Here is a 19,518-nt window from a genome sequence, read left to right on the forward strand (position 1 = left end):
GAGGCCAGTGAGAATTGCTTTGTGTTGCCCTGCATCTCTCTATCTCTGCTCTGCAGAAGCCCTTGTATATTCTAGGCAGGGCCCTTCAGTGCCTGCATCAAACTTGAAATGGAAAAATGCATTTCAGTGCTGAAGTGACTAACAACCTCTCTCCCTGCGGGGGTAGTGCACAATGTCTTACTGGGAACAAGCAGCAGTTGGACTGGAGCTTGGCATAGGTCTGTTATCCTGAAGGGACTGAAGAATGAAGGTCACCAGCACAGAAAGCTGGGAGTAGGTAAACACTTGCTAGGAGTTGAGCTTTGGTTGTGGCACACTTGGGCGCGACAAGACACAGATGGGAGAGCAGCTTTCGTAAGAACTCTTCTGTCTTGAGAGTACCCGCAAACACACTGAGTGCACTTTATTCCCACTTGGTTAGAAGAAGCATTAGAATCAAAGGGCCCAACTTTTTTTTTCTCTCTGCATCCTGAGGAGGGCCCTTCAGGATGGTAATGCTTTTGATCCACATACTTGTCAAAACTTGGTCTGTTGTGGTGAAACCTGCTCACTGGGGGTGGGGGAGAAGGGAGGAAATGCTTCTCTTGGATGGTACCCTACAGATGCCCTCTGCTGCTGATGCTGGCAGCTGAGGAGCCAGTGTGTCCCTGAAGCCAGATGCCATTTCATTGCCAAGTGTGTGCCATTAGTACAGTGACGTGTTTTTCCACCCCCCCCCCCCCCCCCCCGGCTTTGGGACTGGGTACTGTGCAACCAGTTCAGCATAGCCTAAACCCAAAAAGCAGATGCCTCTCCTTGCTGCTCTTCAGAGTCTGGTGCCTCAGCGTGGGTCTGGAGCTGAGCCCCAGCAAACATGCTTAGAGCTTCTGGGCTTGATGGGCTCAAGCCCTCTGAGTGGCTCTCAGTGCTCATGTCCTTAGGGCTAGAGTTTAGTGACAGATATGGGGCAGTGGATAAGGGGAGCCGTAGGTGTGCCTGGCATACCTCTGGGAATCGGGCTTGTTAGGATGGGGTAAGCAGGAAGTGCTGTTACACTAGCCATATACTGTGGGCATTTGGATGACTGACTAAGTGAGTTTTGCCATGTTGTCACACTTTGAGCCAGCATAAGCTAGGTCCTCACTCTACAAGGTCAGATTGCATTATGGGACTGAGCCCCTTGATGAGGGAGCTGTGCTGGGGTTGGTGGAAGAGCTACTGCTTGCTCTTCATCTAACAGTTGGTCTCTGTCTCTCCTATTCAGCTTGGCATTGCTGTGGGTTTCCTTGTCCCTCCAGTTCTGGTACCTGATGTGGAAGATCTAGAGCAACTGGCCTATCACATTAGTATTATGTTCTTCATCACTGCAGCTGTGGCAACTGCACTGTTCATCCTTGTTATTATTGGTAAGCTGGTGGGGGCACATGTGCAAGAGGGATGGAGGTAAGAGAATCACCTTGTGTGATAGGCCTGCTTTGTGTGTCACAGGAGGGCCAGGGAAATCTGATAGGGACCATTTGGGGCAGTGTGCAAACACACACCCGCCCTTATTCACATGCAGGCTGGTGACCACCCAAAAGTAACTCCCTCTGGGAATGGTACAGTCCATAGCTCCTATCCTTTGGACCAGGGAGGATTTGCTTTAAATCAAATTGATTTTTAAATCACAATTTAAGTCACTGGCCAGGAATCCTTGATTTTAATCATTGTTTTCTACAAAAAATACATTGTTTGATATTCTCTATTCATTTAACTTTTTGAAACTTTGCACTTTTTGAGAGGTAAGGGCTTGACTCTGCATACACAAACTTGCAGAAAGACAATGTGAAGAAATCCCCTTGTGACTATATCTGGGTTGCTGTGTGTTTTTGCTTCCTCCCATTTCCCCCTTATAGTGTCCAGACTCTGTCTTAAGTTTCCCATCAAGTAACCTGTGGAAACAGTTTGGTGACTCCAGTCATTCCACCGAGGGCTGCTGACCACTTTTTAAAAGGATCAGTCTACCTCAGCTGGGTTCAAATAATACCTGCTTCCGGTTGGAGCCAGGTGATGAAGTCAGAAGAGTTTTTATTTAAGGGTCAGGTCACCTGGTCTAGGGGTTCTTTCTCCAGGGAGGCATTTTGGAAACGCAAACAAAAGCATGGGCTTCCAGAATTCTCTGGATGTGTATGTGAGTAACTTGCCTGAAATTTAGCCAGTATATTAGGGTTATGCATCTTTAGCCACGTGTTTAAAAGGTCCAACAAGCCTATTCTGTATTGTTCAAGCTGTTTTTCTTTTAACATTCCTCTGTCCTGTACCCCTTCCACAGTCTCTTCTCTTATTAATAATGCTATCTGTTACAGCATACCTAGCTGTGGATTCTTGAGGGACGGGACCAGCCTTTTGGCTCCCTCTGCTCAGCTAGCTAAAATGGGCTTGACTTTTTTTTAACTTTCCTCCAGTACAGGAGGCTACTTTTGAATGCTTCAGGCTATCAGAAGCACTCCAAAATACCATGCTGGGCTAAGCAGCACCAAGGTCTGCAGGGTCTGTGTACCATGGGCTGCACAGAGCCCTAACAGTGACTAGAGCCCAGGTGGTGGTAGCAATTATCCCTGGCTTGTGGGTGTGCTCCAGGAAGAGGGTTGGCTGGATGCAAGTGCTTCAGGGGAGATACCTGAAGTGGGGTTTTCGTTGGGTACAGTGAGGCAGCATAGTAGCACTCCCTACTGTCCCGCCACAGACAATAGGGCTGATGGGTAGGTAATCGGGTCTGTTCTCTCTCATCTCCATATACTGCTGTTAACAAGGATATTATCTCTGGAGACACAAATCCAGTTTGAGAACTGAAACTAAGCATCGCAGAGATGCTTAATGGGATCTTCTAGTGTGAGCACTGAGTCCCATTGGGTAGAGTGGTTTTCTTTAATCTTTATGAATTTAGAGGAGCCTCTGGGAACCCCGTAAGATTGGGACCCTAATATAGTCTATGGCCTGTTGTGACTTTATAAGACTCTTCTAAAAAAGTGATATGAATATATTGTCTCCAAATAGTATATAATTAGAAGTTTATAATCCCTGTTTCATAACAATATCTTTGAGCTTTAACATATCTGAAATTTAAACTATATCGGTTTATTTTTTTTTAAAAGCATCTTAAGAAAAAAATTAAAAATACAATTAAATAAAAAATTCTGACATGAATAAAGAAAAAATATTGGATTAAAAAAAGAAAGTTGATTTTTATCCATCCTCCTTTGGATGGAGCCAGGTACAGAGGCAGGTTGATTGTCTACTGCAGCCTTTGTCAGACTGTCTAAATACCTGGCATGAACCAAGCCTTTCAAAGCCAGCCTGGAAACTGTCCCAGGATCACACTCTCTTGGTGTCCCCAAATGGGAGTGCTTGCATTGTTCCTGGGGGAGTTACATGTGCCTTGAGGTTTGTCACCTCCCAGGGGACAGGGCAGAGAACAATGTCAGGTTAAAGGACACTGTGCCCAGTTAAGTGGAGAGGGAGAGTGGGGAAGGGAGCCAGTATTGGGTGGGGACAGAATAGTTTGAGGCAGGATTCAGGGTAGTGCAGTTTGTTCGGCTGCTACATCAGATGTAAGACACTCCTCCTCCGGTCCCCAGCTCATCCAGGGAGTGAGGGGAAGCCTGGCTTTTGTTGTGGCAGGAGAGCGTACTCGGTTTATTTATCTGCTGAGTTCTGCTTTTCTTATTGTAGCCTCATACTTCCAGCTTGTGCCTCTGTTAGATCCACCTGTTGTGCCCTGCTGAGTGTATTGATTTGTGAGTTCTGTGGGGCAGACACTTTAATTTTTGTTCCTTGTCTGTACAGTTCTGAGGACAAGGAGCCCCCAGATGAAGTACCACCATCCTTTTTCATTACGACCCTGAAGCAGCTCAGCCAGGCTGAGGGGAACTTAGTGCCTGGAAGGGAGCTTGGCACTGCCCAGCTCTCACCCAGCACATGGGGCTGCCTGGGCTTCTGACAAATGTATATGTACAGCCCCAGTACCTGTACATGTACGTTAGCACCTTCAGATGCCCTGGTTTGAAGCAATGGCTCGTTCCTTCTTCAGGTAGATGTCAATGGCTCTATGAGCCCCTTGGTGCCCAGCAATGCTGTCAGCAAAGCCCTTGCCCAGCCCATAGGGCTTCCTTTCTCAGAGATACCCTTCTGCCAGGGGAGCTTGCACGTTACAATCAAAGGTTAGGGAGAAACATGTTTACAGACACTGTTTCCAGTGACTTCCCCTGCCTTCCTGCGTAGCTCCCCCACATGCAAAGTAGGCATAGGCTCTCTGGTCACAAACATGTCCCTGCTGTGTTTGTTTTCAGTGTTCCAGGAGAAGCCACCACATCCTCCAAGCCGGGCCCGGGCCTTGATCCAATCAAAACCACCGGAAGACTATTCCTATCTGCACTCCATCCTCCGGTTGCTCCACAACACTAACTTCCTGCTGCTGATGATCAGCTATGGTGAGGCCAAGCCCCTGTGCTGTTCAGGAATGGGGGAAGAGGGTGGATCTGCCCACCAAAGCATGAGCCTAGACCAGGGGCAGGCAATTATTTTGGGCGGAGGGGCACTTATCGAGTTTTGGTGAGCTGTCGAGGGCTGCATGGATAGCCCCACCCCTTAACAGGTGCCCTGCCCCCTGGTTTCCATCTTGGGACTGGAAGTCCCACTCCCTAACCCCTGACCTCTGTCACTAGAAGGCCCTCCCCTTGCCCCCAGAAATACTCCTTTCAGCAAGGGGTTTTGCCATTGCAGAACCAGAAAAAAAACAAATTTATATTCTAAAAATCAAACATCTACAACATTAATTAATTTGATTTCAAAAAATATTTTTGTCCTGATTTACATGTGTTTGTAGTGTACACAAGTGATGGCACAACAGTTTAAAATGAAATCTTACTCTTGTGGGGGGCATGGAGGGGTGGGTGTGTGGAGGGGTATTATGGGGGTAGATAGTTGTGGGGTGAAGGAGCATGTGGGGGTGTGTGGTTATGTGAGGTGTGGGTGGGTATGGGTTTTGTGGGGGGAGGGTGGCTGGAGTGTGGGGGGGTGTGGGGGTGCATGTGTACATGTGGGACTCGCCCTATGAACACCACCCCCACACCTTCCCACTCCTGGCCCCAGGGTATCAGCATGGTCCTGTGCTCCTGCAGTCCAGCAGTGCAGCCCAGGGCCACGTGGTGCTGGAGCCAGAGCTGTCCCTAGGGGTGTGCAGGGCCTGGGGCATATCAGCCTGTGTGGGGCCAGGGGGTGAGGGTGGCGACAGCTTGCAGAAGTTAGCTGCTGTGGGGTGGGGGCATGGTGGGGCCTGTACAGCACTGTCCACAGGGCCCCCCAAAGCGTGGGGTCCCTAGCAGTCGCACTGATTTGTCGTGTTGTGTGTGTCGTCGTCCGTCCGTCCCCCCCCAGTGGCCCTGGCTGGACTAAGTGTGCAGGGAAGCAGTGAAAGTTAGGGCAGGTAGAGGCTTGGGGGGGCTAGGGGGGCTGGGCTGGCTTAGCCTTTCTCCCGAGTCCTGCCGGCTTCCCACAGGTTTTTGTAGGTTCATAGATACATAGACGTTAGGGTTGGAAGGGACCTCAATAGATTGAGTGTGACCCCCTGCGTAGGCAGGAAAGAGTGCTGGGTCTAGATGACCCCAGCTAGATACTCATCTAACCTCCTCTTAAAGACCCCCAGGGTAGGGGAGAGCACCACCTCCCTTGGGAGCCTGTTCCAGACCTTGGCCACTCGAACTGTGAAGAAGTTCTTCCTAATGTCCAATCTAAATCTGCTGTCTGCTAGCTTGTGGCCATTATTTCTTGTAACCCCCGGGGGCGCCTTGGTGAATAAATACTCACCAATTCCCTTCTGTGCCCCCGTGATGAACTTATAGGCAGCCACAAGGTCGCCTCCCAACCTTCTCTTGCGGAGGCTGAAAAGGTCCAGTTTCTGTAGTCTCTTGTCATAGGGCTTGGTCTGCAGGCCCTTAACCATACGAGTGGCCCTTCTCTGGACCCTCTCCAGGTTATTCGCATCCCTCTTGAATTGCGGTGCCCAGAATTGCACGCAGTACTCCAACTGCGGTCTGACCAGAGCCCAATAGAGGGGAAGTATCGCCTTCTTGGACCTATTCGTCATGCATCTGCTGATGCACGATAAAGTGCCATTAGCTTTTCTGATGGCTTCGTCACACTGCCAACTCATGTTCATCTTGGAGTCCACTAGGACTCCAAGATCCCTTTCCACTTCCATGCCACCCAGCAGGTCATTCCCTAGGCTGTAGGTGTGCTGGACATTTTTCCTCCCTAGGTGCAGCACTTTGCATTTCTCCTTGTTGAACTGTATTCTGTTGTTTTCTGCCCACTTGTCTAACCTGTCCAGGTCTGCTTGCAGCTGTTCCCTGCCCTCCGGCGTGTCCACTTCTCCCCATAGCTTTGTGTCATCTGCAAACTTGGACAGAGTACATTTCACTCCCTCATCCAAGTCACTGATGAAGACATTAAAGAGTATCGGTCCAAGGACCGAGCCCTGCGGGACCCCACTGCCCACACCCTTCCAGGTCGAAGCTGACCCATCCACCACGACTCTCTGGGTGCGACCCTCTAGCCAATTCGCCACCCACTGGACTGTGTAGTCATCCAAGTCACAGCCTCTGAACGTGTTCACCAGTATGGGGTGGGATACCGTATTGAAGGCCTTCCTGAAGTCTAAGTATACGACATCCACCCTTCCTCCTGTGTCCAGGCGTTTCGTAACTTGGTCATAAAAAGAGACTAGATTGGTCAGGCACGATCTGCCTGCCATGAACCCGTGCTGATTTCCCCTCAGCATAATTTGTCCTGCTGGGCTCTCGCAAATGTGAGCCTTGATAATTTTTTCAAAGACTTTGCCAAGGATGGAGGTGAGACTGACTGGCCTATAGTTGCCCGGGTCCTCCTTCCTCCCCTTCTTGAAAATGGGGACCACATTGGCCCATTGGGTTCTACTGCCCCGGCTCCTGTCATCTTTGGCAGGCAGCCAGGAGCAGATAAATATTAATTTTCTAAACTTTTTAGGTGCGTCATGGGCTGGATAGAATGGCCTGGTGGGCCGGACCAGGCCTGCTGGCTGTATATTGCCTGTCCCTTGCCTAGACTGGTTTTCCTGTGCATGCTGATCAGTAACTCTGGCCTGGGCTGTGGTAGGAAAAAGATTCTCTTTTCTCAGAGTCACTTCCCCAACCCAGACTTGGTAGTGACTCATGCCTATGTTACAACACTGGCAGAAAGGAAGGAGCAAAACTTCTACAGCCTGTGGAAAGTACGTGGCCTTCAAGAGTGGGGTTTTGGTTTTGAGTGGGGAGCCAGTAGAGGGAGGAAATTTTGAGGGCCCCTCCGCTAGTGTCAGTCTTGCTATGCCTGCGTATGCTACTTGCTTTTCCCCTGCAGCACACTCAATGGGCCCCTGGGTTTTTTTTCATTTGGTACAGTGAGGTACATGGGTTCTCCTTACCATGCTGATCTGTAATTGGATGAAGTCTAGGAAAGAGGAGGAGTCTGGAGCCTGCTGCAGTCTGTTGGCTATGCCTTTGAAGGACTGAGGTCTCTACCTTAGATAGGATATATTGTAGCCAGCTGATTTTTTTTACAAGGATCTCTGAGGAGTAGATCTCCTCAGAGATCCCAGGATCTCTCTGCATAAATAAGCCACATCAGGTTCTGTGCATGAAATGGCTTCTGGCTTGGCCTGTATATAGTCAGGGGTAATGCAATGCTAAACCACAGGACTCCTAGTCCTGCTTCAGTAAGACTGTTCTGACCCCAGCTTCTGGTGATAGAGGTCTTCTTACTGAAGAGACCCTCTGGAGAAGGAAAGGAAGAAAGGGCATGTGTTGCTTAGTTAAAGCTTCTGACCTGAATATTTGGCAGTTTACACGGTAGCATAACTGAAGTGTGACTGGGACAGCAGCTCTGGACCCTATGTCTGTGGTAGGGGGTGCAAAATAGTTGTGACTACAGTGGTGTCTGATTGCCAGTATGATCAGCACTATGGCAGCAAGCACTGCTCTGGGCATCGGACAGCTGCCTGACTACGCCTTTGAGTGCAGGGACTCTCTGCACAGGTGACTGAAAGGGGTTTTGAGATGACTAAGAGGGCTGGGGACTGTATTGGTTGCTTCACACTTGCTGGAGATGCAAAAGGCCCATTAGTTCATTTAGACCAGCAGTTCCCAACCTTGTGTTGTGACCCCAAATGAGGGTTGCAGGGCCAATGCTGGCAGCACTGCACACAAACAATGACCCATGCCACATACTGGGAGTTCCCCTGCTCCCAGACTGCCACTGCACTCCACTCTCAGCAGCAGGTCGCAGCAAAAAAAGGTTGGGAACTGCTGATTTAGACCTTTTTTCCTTGGCGAGAGCACTCGAGCTTTCAGGAAATGACCCCCAGGTCTTCCAGGTGACTCCCATTCTGTTCCTTAGCCTGCTCAGTCCTGTACTGCACGTTTCCTCTCCTCCCTTGCCCAGCTGCCCCTGAGCATTGCACTGCAGACCTGGAGACAGTCTTAGGGTTGTTGTCCAACTGATGCCCTCTAAGGAAAAAGAGGTTGTGTAAACTTCATATACAAACAAAGCCTGTCCTTGGCATCTGCCCAGCTTGCTGCATGAGTATAAATAAAAGGAAAGGGCTTAGTTACTAATTATGGTTAGCAAGTCCTGGAGCATGGAAGTGGGAATCATGAGGTGCAGAATTTCTTTATCGTCTGATTTTTTCTGGAATAACTCCTTCCTTCAGGTTGTCCAGGGGTTTGCAAAGGCTATTTAGGGACACTCCTTCAGTATCTCTTCCTGTTCATTGCTATGTTTGGTCTCATCCTCCCTTTTTCATTCCTTTGCCTGACTTTCCCTGGATTTTGGCTCCCTCACAACAAAGACAATATGACCAGGATGCGTAGAGAGACACGGAGCAATGTAGTCTCTTATGCATCTCAGACCCTGTAAAACTGGACAAGAACTTCTATCCTTACATTAAACCCCAAACTTTCCAGGATTGAAGGAGTTTGCAGCAGCACTGCGCTCTCTGCTTCACAGACGTTACAGCTGTGCCTATTAGCCTCTGCCCTGAGAACATCTCTGGTGGCCAGCTACGGGTCACCTCCAGCAGTCCCAATGATGGTAGAATCTTGGAGGGAGCCAGTTCAGAGCAAGTTCACAGGGCATAGGGGTAAAAATGATGGCTGGCCATTCTTCCTATGGCAAGGCTGTCACTTCTTGGTACCATTGGTGGACTAGAACCAGCATTAGCAATGGGAAAGCCTGATAAGGGAGGGGATTTGTTAAAGGGACCTATGGCCTAATGAGTTGAAAGAAAACCAAAACAAAGCCTAACTGGCAGGAGCCTTGGGTTCTAATCCGGAGTTGTTGGAGTCTCCATTTATGGCTTTGGGTAGGTGACTTGGCTTCCCTGTGTCTCTAAGACAGGGCTCACAAGATATTGTGAGATCTGATATGTTTGTAAAGCTCTGTGTGTATGAAAAGAACTCAGACTAGCTGTGAAACAGATGGGGCTAAAACTTATGACTTCCTGGTTCCCAGTCTTGGTTCCAGATGATATGGACAAATGCATCTTCTGCTTTTTTAGAAACATCCAACCAGGGTGACACAATTCATGGCAAACGTTTTTTGAATAGCTGAAATTTTGAATAATACCTTCAAATTTGCCAGGGTGTTTTTTTTTTTTTTTCAAAAGGTGGAGAAGGTCCATCCAGATTTTAGAGCTCAACAAATTGTTCAGAGGTGCTAGGTCTTGCTGTGATTCTGTAACTTGTCACCCAGCTCAGGGAAGGAAGCCCTTTGTTCTGCAGGTGACTGCTTTCAGTGTGGAGCCTTTGTAGGAGAGACGGGCTGCTTATAAGCCCAGCTGTGGTGGAAAAGGGATATCTGCATAGTCCCAGGAAGGACCACAGCACAGGCCTTTTGTTGATTGCTCTTCTGTAGGATGAACTTGTTATGTTATGATAGGTGAGAGGCAGAGACTGCACAGATGAATGTGGATTGTTTTGGGTTTGAGCTGAGGCAGCTGTGGGTAGAGGAAATGTGCTGACCTTTTCATGCTCCCACTTCCTACCCCTTTCACTACCAATGAAGTGTCCTGTAGCAAACTATATGCCCCAGAATGGGAGGGGGAGCAATGGAGCAGCCTCACCAGTCTGCTTCAGGTACAGTCCTACCAGGGCTGCATGTTGTGAAGAACAAAGGTCCTGTGCAGCAGGGTGTGTTCCTTTCATTAGATCTTATTGGATCCCTTCCTCCTTTATCTTGCTGTAGGTTATTGACTCTGCCCCACTTCCCCCCCAAACTCAGATTCCCCACGTGACTTTTGGAATGAAAATACTGGGGTTTTCCTATGTGGAGGGCATGGATCATGTCGCAACCAATTGATTGCCCTCCCCTGTGCTGCATGTCTTAAGAGCGCCTGCCTTTGAAGCAGGGACCTCCCAGGTCATTGAGTCCAAAACCTGCTATTATTGGCAACTGTGCATACAGTCCCTCTCTTTAGATCTCTGCACTATGCTCATCACCATGGCATTGTTAATGCATTCTGTTTAATGTTGGTAGAGGCTGAGCATGTGGGAGGAGTGGAATCCCCTCCCACTGGTGTCCCTGTATGTCCAAGTTGTCCTCCAAGCCCTTTGAAAGCAAAAAGCCTTCACAAATGTACATTATGAGATGGGGGATGCCCACTGTACCCTGGGGGAGACTGAAGTCCAGGTGCAGAGGCAAGAATCATTGTCTGAGTTGGGATTAGCACTCAAGTATTTGTCCCATGGGTCTTTCCTTGGGGTTCTAGGTTGCCTCTGTCTACTGTACTGTGGTGTTTCCTTCCATGAGATCAGTCTTAGGGAGAGAGAGGATCAATATAGGGGAGGGTTGGTTTTTTTTTTTTTGTGTTTGGGCTGTAAGGGTTTTGGATGTCTCGAGGCAGGGACTTCAAACCATGGGTTTGTCTGGCACCCTCATATGTGAGTTCTTTGTAATGACACCTGTAAGCCTCCTTTTTCCTCTCCCTGGTGCTGTCATAAAGATCACTGAAGCCTGAAAGAGAAACCAACTGGAAATGTAAATGACTTCCAAGAAGAGAATTGAATGGATGTTTGCAAGCCTTGTCCACCTGAAGAACTGTTCTCAGTATTGCCCAAAGGTGAGAATTTAAGCCATTATGGTAACACTGGTAGAGCCCTATGTGGACAGTCTAAGGAGACCTTCTTTGGTTTGGCTTATGCCACTTAGGAAGGGGACTTAAAGCAAACCAGAGCCAGTGGAAGAAAATGTCCACACGTTACACCAGTATTACCACAACAGTTTACATTCTCATGTTGGGTGATACTGAGAAACCAAGTGGACAGGGCCCATAACAGTCAGTTCAATTGTCTTCTCAGAAAGTCATTTACATTTCCAGTTGGTTTCTCTTTCGGGTTTCTGTGATATTCGTAAATGGTAAAACTTTCCTATGTAGACAAGTTCCTTGTGCTCCATGCAGGGTTCAGCAGGTGTTCAGCTTCTGCTTGGTTATTGGAGTTTCTTACCTAGCAGAGGCCATTCCCTGCTGGCTGTTGCTGAGGGCAGTGATCCAGTTCCTTACTGTAAGAAGTCTCCTGTTGGCATATCCCCTTCCAGGTCCCTGACCTTGGTACTAACTGAACTGGAGCTCCTTGCAGGAGGCCTTGCAGTTGTGGCATTAAGCCAGCACTGAGTGAAAGGGCTCTACCTCCCAAGTGAGAAGACTTGTTAGGGATCATTGCCAAGAATTAATCTGTCTGTTAGGAGCACTGACCTCTGCACAGCCCAGACAAGTTGCTCTAGGGAAGCCTGTGGAGTTCAAGAAAGCTCATTTCTGACTTTGCCCTGGAGGTATAAAAAAACAATTTTTGCACCCTGGGAAGTGGCAGTGGCCAGGCCAGCAGCAACACTGGCTGTTAGTCTCGCACCTCTTTAAATCAGAGCCCTTACTGCCAACCCTAGTTACACTACTAGCCTAACCCCCACCCCTGTCCTGCCCCTACACTGCAGAAATGAAAAGTGAATACACTAGAGTGAGGGAGGTCTTGAGGGCTGGATCCAGAAATCCCTTGCCAGACCTGAAAGTATGTGAAGCAGTCTTCCTTTGCCAGAAAGTCAAGAACAGCTCTAATATGCAAGTCTAAACATCATGTTGAGATGCCTCTTTCCTGTGTCAGCTCTGCAGCTCCTCCACCAGTGTGGATGTGGCCTGAGCAACCCTACCCCAGTTTGGAGGTCTTTAGGTTCTTCAACCCAGTTCTAAAATTGACCCCACCAAACTCAATTCATCCTATAGTCTGGGGCCTACAGAGGGCCCCACTCACTTTTTATTAGGCACTTTTCAATGGCAGGCTCTGACTGGGCTGTGTTTTTATCCTCCTCTTAGGTTTGAATGCAGGTTGCTTCTATGCCCTGTCCACGCTGCTGAACCGCATGGTGCTTTCGCACTATCCAGTAAGTGCCTCCCAACCCCAATGTTCTCCCTTCTCGGTGCTGTCAATAGAAAGCTTGTTGTATAGAACAGGACTATCCAACTTCTACATGGTCATGGGCCACACTAGTACAAGACACACCAGTGGAGGCCATGGATCCTAGGTCTCCCTCGTTACCACTCCACCATGTGCCCAAGTGCTCCCCACCCCCCACTACAGTGTGTGCCCTGACTGACTTCACTTACTAGGTCTCCCACTGTACTATGCAGGCTCCCCCTCTACTGAAAGCTACAGTCAAAGACATTGCTCTGCCCTATGGGACAAATGCAGGGACAGAGGCAAAGCCTGGAGTCCCCAGTTGCTGCTATATTTAGAGCAATGCAGGGAGTGGCAGATAGGTGGGAGCCTGGAGCCCACAATTTAACCCCTTGTGTGCCACATGTAGGCCTCCCATTGAACAGCCCTAGTATAGAACAAGTTGCTACATGACCTCCTACTGGGAGAACTTGACACTTGGGCACTGCAGGCTTGTTCTGTAGCCAGTACTCCTACCCCTGTTCTCTACAGCTCTTTCAGCTGGAAGGGACTTGGATTGGTGAAGTCCAGCAGTGTACCCCATAAGGTACGTTAAAGAATTGATGACACTTTATTCTGGGAAATTCCCTAGTCACTTTTCATGCCCTGTCACTTACTTACAGCACTTACTACTGGCAGTCCAGCAACTGGAAGTCCCTTGTACTCAGTGCTTCTGCACTGCTCACTACTATGTCTCCTGTTGCACAAGGCAGAGCGTGCTCCAAAGCCAGGGCTCCTACAATATGCCCTAACCCACCTGCTCCTCTGAGAGGGTGGGGCTGGGATGCCTGGGAGCTCCCTTTTGCTGGGGTAGCTCTCCAGACCTTAGTAGTTAGGCCAGCAGTCCTGGTAAGCACTGGACTGTGTCTCTTGAACAACCTACCTTAAAAGCCAGTACTAAGAGTGACCTTGCAAAGGTTTACATCTGTGCTGCCGATCAACTTCCTCCTCCTGGCTGACTCTGTCAGGGGTACTATCCTGTTCTCCTTGCAAGCTGAACTAGATAGGGCTTTAAGAGCAGGAGATGGAAAAATTCAGCTTCAGTATCCTTTCCTCTCCAAGCCCTTTTAACCCAACTTGCTATTGTATTTGTGTGTGTCTGAACACAGGGGGAGGTGGTGAATGCTGGCAGAATAGGACTCACCATCATACTATCTGGCATGGTTGGAGCTTTAATCTCTGGTATCTGGTTGGATAAAACCAAAACCTACAAGTAAGTTCTTTGCACTGCTTTCACCCTCAGCAACCCTACCCAGCCCTCCATGTGGAGAGTGATGCCCCAGGGGATAACTCTGCCTTCCAAGGGTTGAGTCATTGGGAACATGTGTGGGAGGTGGACTGTGTTTCTACAAGTGCATTCACCTTGGAGCAGCTCCTGCTAGGAGTGACCTGGTAGGAGAGACCACTATTTCCTGCTGCTCTGGCCTGGGTTTTGGAACTACTGGATCAGGATTCTTTTTTGCCTTTTGCCTTATTCCTGCTGCTGGCGGAACATACCCAGAGCATCCCTCACGGGGGGGGGGGGGGGGGGGTGGTGTCAGGGCAGGAGCTAAGGAGGACAGTTGGGGTATGAGCAGGCAAAGGGCCTGAGCAGCTCATCTAAGCAGGGGAGAGTGGGTAGGTCCATACATACTCTGTGAGTCTTCCTTGGGCAGGACAGGTGGCAATGTGAGATGGGGGCTGGAGGTCTTCCTACCTGGGACAAACGGTAGTACCTTGCTCTTAGCATAGCTTACTTCCATGTGTGGGCTCCCATCTTGTGCTAGAAGGCAGTATGGTGGGTGTGTGTAATTTTCTTCCATAGCTGTGACTGAGTTCCCACCAGTCCCCAGGGAAGGTAGGGAGGTGATAGTCCAGTGGCAGCTTTGTTAAGGCTGAGCGAGTTCCTAGCACTGGAGGAATCGGGACAGTACAAGACCTGTTCTCTGCCTTACAAACCAGCCTCTGAGAGGCTGTGATCTGACAACCACCATCCTCTGTCCTAGTTGGAGAAACCCATTGATTCCTGTGCCCAGAGGCCCTTTGTGTGCATGTCACTATTTAGGGCAGATGTAGCTGAGATGGGTGGGTGGGGGGGGTGAGAGCAAGTGAGGGTCTGTTTCTTTTAGATGAGCATTGGCAGCGCACATTCCCAGAGTGGCCAAGGTCTGGAACGGGCTCCCAAGGGAGGTGGTGCTCTCCCCTACCCTGGGGGCCTTCAAGAGGAGGTTAGATAAGCATCTAGCTGGGGTCATCTAGACCCAGCACTCTTTCCTGCCTATGCAGGGGGTTGGACTCGATGACCTATTGAGGTCCCTTCCGACCCTAACATCTATGAATCTGCCAGTATGCAGCTAAGTGTCCCTGAGCAACCTAAACTGTGAGCTGCTGCCCTCACAGGGGCTGGGTGCTTCCTCATAAGACAGTCAAGTGGGAGCCTTTTGCTGCCTAGCTCACTTGATTGTTCTAGACTAAGCTTTGGTGCCCTGGTTACAATGATACCTTACCTTATCTGGCCAGGAAACCTGGACAGTCAGCTTTGCCATACCAGCTGGTTCTGGAAGAAGTGCTGTCTGGCTTTCCTTGCAGGCCAGTGTGAAAAGGGTCATAAGCTAGTAGGAGGAAAACGGGGAGAAGGATCTGAAATGACAATGTGTGTGGCTGGCAATCCAGCCATGTGGGAGTCTTACACTTCTATGCAACCTGATGCAACATCCCATCACACTGGGATGACAAGGGTTAAACCACTTCCAACCCCTGGGGCCTAATAAGCCCAGGGCATCAACATGGAAATGCAGCCATCAGCTGTGCTAGCTGCCAAGTCTGTGTCACAGAACCAGAGGCTTCTCAATGGAGGGCCAGATACAGTTGTCACTTCAGGAGGTCATCTAGTCCAACCCCCTGCTCAAAGCAGAACCACCCCCAATTAGATTATCCCAGCCAAGGCTTTGTCTAGCTGGGTCTTAGAATCTCCATCCTTGGAAGTTTTTACAGCCTGTCTGAATAGCCTGTTCCAGTGCTTTATTATCCTACTAGTGAGAGGTTGTTCCTAATAACCAATCTAAACTTTCCTTGCTGCAACCTGAGACCATTGCTCCTTGTTCTGTCATCTGCCACCACTGAGAATAAAGCAGCTCCATCCTCTTTGGAACCACTCTTCAGGTAGTTAGTTGAAGGCTGCTATTAAATCCCTTGCGTCTTCAGTTTTTGGTTACTGAAAATGCCTTTCCTCTGCAATGCTCATGGAACAGGCCAGTCTTTGGAAGAGAGGGCAGCAGGCTGGCTTGGCAGTAGGCATGAAGATGGGAATGGGAGAAGGTAAGGAAAGGGACATTGAGATCTGCACTGTTAGTAGAAGAGGAGGTGGGGGGCATCTGAGGCAAGATCTAGGATGTAAACCAGGCTGGAACAATGCAGTGCTTACGTTCTGTTTTTAACGAGTGCTTAGTGATATCAGCTTTCTAACTGTAATTCAGCTGAGAGAGTCACCAGCAATAGGAGCCACTTAAGGCAGTTTCCAGCCTCCCAGGATCTCACCCTTTCCCCCAGTCAGACTCAAGGGTCCAGCCAGGTTTCTGGTTTCCACCAGGAGCTGCTCTGCCCCCTGTTTTGGAGAGTGTTCCCAAGAGCACATCCTTGGAACCATGTATAAGCCCAAACACATTATTTCAAGAGTAGACAAGGTCCCATCTGCATTCAGGAGGTTCTGTTATACCCTTTCACTGAAGGCAGCCCAGATTCTGGAGAGCCGGCCAGTTGGAAGACAGCCCTGGGGGTCTTCAGGAATCAACCTTGTGCCCTGAATATCCCAAATAAAAAGCAGCAGGTCTTCAGTCTTAGGTCTGCCTCTGGCCTTGCCTGCCAGCACAGATACAAGGATACAGGCCCATTTGACTCCTGATCACATGTCATGCAAATTCAAAAAGGATACAAAGATGTATCCTTCCTTGCAACATCATTGTCTCCATGCCCTGATTCCATAGGATGAGATCTTCAGCACGGCAGATGCAGTTTTCACTTAAAATAACAGAATTTGGCAACTTTGCTTCTCATGTGCTTGCCTTTGGCTTCTTGATGCCATCTGTCTGCATTAGTACCTGCCTGTGCTATCACCAGAGCATCTGCCTGCCTGAGGTAGGCACCATTACAAAACACACAGGCTTTTCACTGAGGGGGAAAAAAAATGCAGATTCTGTAGAATATTTGCATGCATATTTGGGGTTTTAGAGAAACCTACACTGGGCCCAAATGTCTGGTGTCCTGCCCACACTGGGCTAAATCTATCCTTCATTGTGGCCCAAAGTCAGTAAAGTTGTATCAGGGATGAGCTTAGCCCACTGAGTACACACGATACACCACCCAATGCAGCACTGCTCCCACATAGCCGCAAGCCTCTGAAACAAACTCAGCATTGTTTTCCTGCTGCTGAGACCTGCCTTCCAGATGCTGTTGAATAACCGCAAAGTCCTTGACACTATGATTTCTGTGCAGCAACAATTCTATTCAGGGAGGCTGAGAACATCACATGCCCCAGCTGTGCCAGTCTGGGCCATATCACAGCACTGGAAAGAGCTGAAGATTACAGAGCAGCAACAGTGCAGTTAGTGATGGGGTGTATTCCCGTCTCCTAGGGCTATAACTGCAGCAAGGTTTCCAAAGATGACAGGCATGAACCCAGCTGTGCTGCATGCAGTGATCCAGAAATGGCAGCAAGCAGCAGCCAGGCTGTTAAGAACAACACATGTTAACCCAGCCCTGCTTCACAGCACTTCAGAAACAGCAGGAAGGAGTTGTTGCATAGCAAGTCTAGTAGTCATTTGCTTCCATTCAGCTCCATAGGAGGAAGTCCTCTCAGGAATGCTGTCTGTTCCTGTGCCCAGTAGGGTAACATTTATTAGCCCTGTGAGAGCAGCACTGAACTCAGTTCCCTGTGAAATGCCTCCTTCCTACTCTTTGTTCCCCTTGGGTTTTTTTTCTCTTTCTGTCTCAGCATGTCTAGTGCAACCCCCTGAGAGCCAAGGGCATCTTGACATTTTGCTTGCAATGTCCCTATGCCAGGCAGGCCTTCTTTAGCTGAATGTTGTTAGCACTGGTGTGTGGGATGCTCAGAGTATCAGTTAATTGGTAGATCTGGTTTACATTTTCCCTGCTAGAATGAGTCTCTGGGAGTAGTTTTCTGTAGAAAGCAGCATCTGCTGCACTGAGGGGTTGGCTGTGGGGAAATCCCCAAACTGCCACCTCTGGGGCAATTCTCTACATCCAGGGACTGCTATGGAGCTGGATTCTGCTTCTGGGTGGATGTTGACTCTGACTTGTACCTCCTGGTGTGTCGCTGCAGCTCTACTGGGGTTCATGCTCCCAGCCTATGGTTTTTAACAGGTTTGTTGCGTCACTGTGTCTCTCAATTCATTGTGTCCACCCAAAGCAACTCGGTGGGCAGAGGAGGAGGGAGGCATCTCTGCTCTGGTGCCTGCTGTGCCATCTATATTTGCCTCCCACTCTCCAAAGGTAGGTGGTACCTTTTCAGCTTGCTGATGTCTTAACATTCAGTAGATGCCTGTATCCAGAGTAGACTGGTCACCAGTCCCCTTCAATGAATGATGCATCTGTGCTTCCATAGGGGCACTGGTCTTGTCTAAAGGCCCTAGAGAGGATAGTAAGCTGTATTCCCCAACTGCCCATCCCCAGCACTAAGCCAGAAAACTCCAGGCTCAGAGAAGTGGGAAGCGTGTGTTCTGAGAATCTCTAGTCCCTTCCTCTGTTGCATGCTGATACTGCCTTACCACTCAATATGAAATGCAGTCCTGACCACACGTGGTCATCACATCTCTCAGCCACCTTTTCACTAGAGAAAAGGGATGAATCTCAGCTTCTGGGCCATTTCCCAGCTTCAGGAGTTGTTAATAGCAAGGCATTTTAGAACCCTGGATTCTTCAAAATTAAGTTAGGTTGGAGTTTTGTTTGGGGGGAAAAAAAATGCAACAATGAGGTGTTGCAGCTTTAGATTAGAACCCAGAGGAGTTCAAACAAAAGCACCATTTACGAGATACAACTGCTGGCCATGGTGAGGACAATGTGCGACTCACCCAGTGAAGTCTCACTGGGCCTGTGTGCTCTTTGTGCTTGTAGATTTCATAGACATTAGGGCTGGAAGGGGCCTCAGAAGATCGAGTCCAGCCCCCTGCCCAAGGGGCAGGAAGTCAGCTGGCATCATAGGATCCCAGCAAGATAAGCATCCAAACTTTTCTTGAAGGCGTTCAGTGTAGGTGCATGAACCACCTCTGGTGACAAGCTATTCCAGACCTTGGGGGCTTGGACAGTGAAGAAATTCTTCCTTATGTCCAGCCTGAAATGGTCTTGCTGGAATTTATTCCTATTCCTTCTCTTTGTTCAGGTTGGCTCCAGCACCGACCTTTTCCTTGGCCTCTCTGACCCACTCCCTCAGCACGGGCTATCTGTTAGCCCTTCACAGAAGTGGAACCTTGTATCTTGGCTACCCAACCTAATCTCTCCCCTTCCCCAACGTATTTCAGTAGGTAAAAACCACCCTTTCCCAGAGCTCCAGACTTCAAAGCGCTCTGGGTTACAGTACAGCTTTCGAGGGACATATAACATTGAAGTATGTAATGTGCAGTCTTTGCAAAGGTTTATAGTGCACTTGCTTTTTATATAGGCAGCACAAAAGAGAGATTAGTGCAATAAGCACCTATCCAGCATCTCTGCCTGTGTGTTGTTTCCCTGCTCTCCCCCATACCTCTCTAGAAGGTACTTTGGGCTTGGATCAGAGTCCTCAAGGGCTTCAAGGTACTTCAAATCCTAGTCTGTCTGTATGTCTGTTTACCCCTGCCGTTCATCTCTCTACTCCTTTGCTGTGAAAACAGGTTCCTTTTTTCCTCTCTCACACCAAGCCTCTATAGTTTTTTAAGACATCATTCTGTCACCTCTGTCCTTTTGTTGTCTTGCAGAACAAAACTATTAGGAGATCCTAGGGGACCTTCTACTCCTTCTCCCCTTCCCAGATAAATGT

At 49.0% G+C, this 19,518-nt stretch overlaps 1 protein-coding gene across 5 annotated transcripts in view; it reads left to right on the plus strand.

The window, feature by feature from the left end:
• FLVCR2 (FLVCR choline and putative heme transporter 2) overlaps positions 1-19,518 on the plus strand; it is a 50,940-nt gene that overhangs the window by 13,753 nt on the left and 17,669 nt on the right. For all 5 annotated transcript variants that reach the window (XR_001374025.3, XR_001374024.3, XR_001374026.3 and 2 more), the window contains exons 2-5: positions 1,244-1,385; positions 4,308-4,448; positions 12,392-12,459; positions 13,622-13,725. Coding sequence is in view for 2 of the 5 variants with exons in the window: in XM_019499234.2 (XP_019354779.2) it covers positions 1,244-1,385; positions 4,308-4,448; positions 12,392-12,459; positions 13,622-13,725 (455 nt within the window). In the remaining 3 variants the exon portion in view is untranslated. The remainder of the gene's footprint in view (positions 1-1,243; positions 1,386-4,307; positions 4,449-12,391; positions 12,460-13,621; positions 13,726-19,518) is intronic.

Source organism: Alligator mississippiensis, chromosome 2 (genome assembly GCF_030867095.1).
Source record: "Alligator mississippiensis isolate rAllMis1 chromosome 2, rAllMis1, whole genome shotgun sequence".
Taxonomy (NCBI): Eukaryota; Metazoa; Chordata; order Crocodylia; family Alligatoridae; genus Alligator; species Alligator mississippiensis.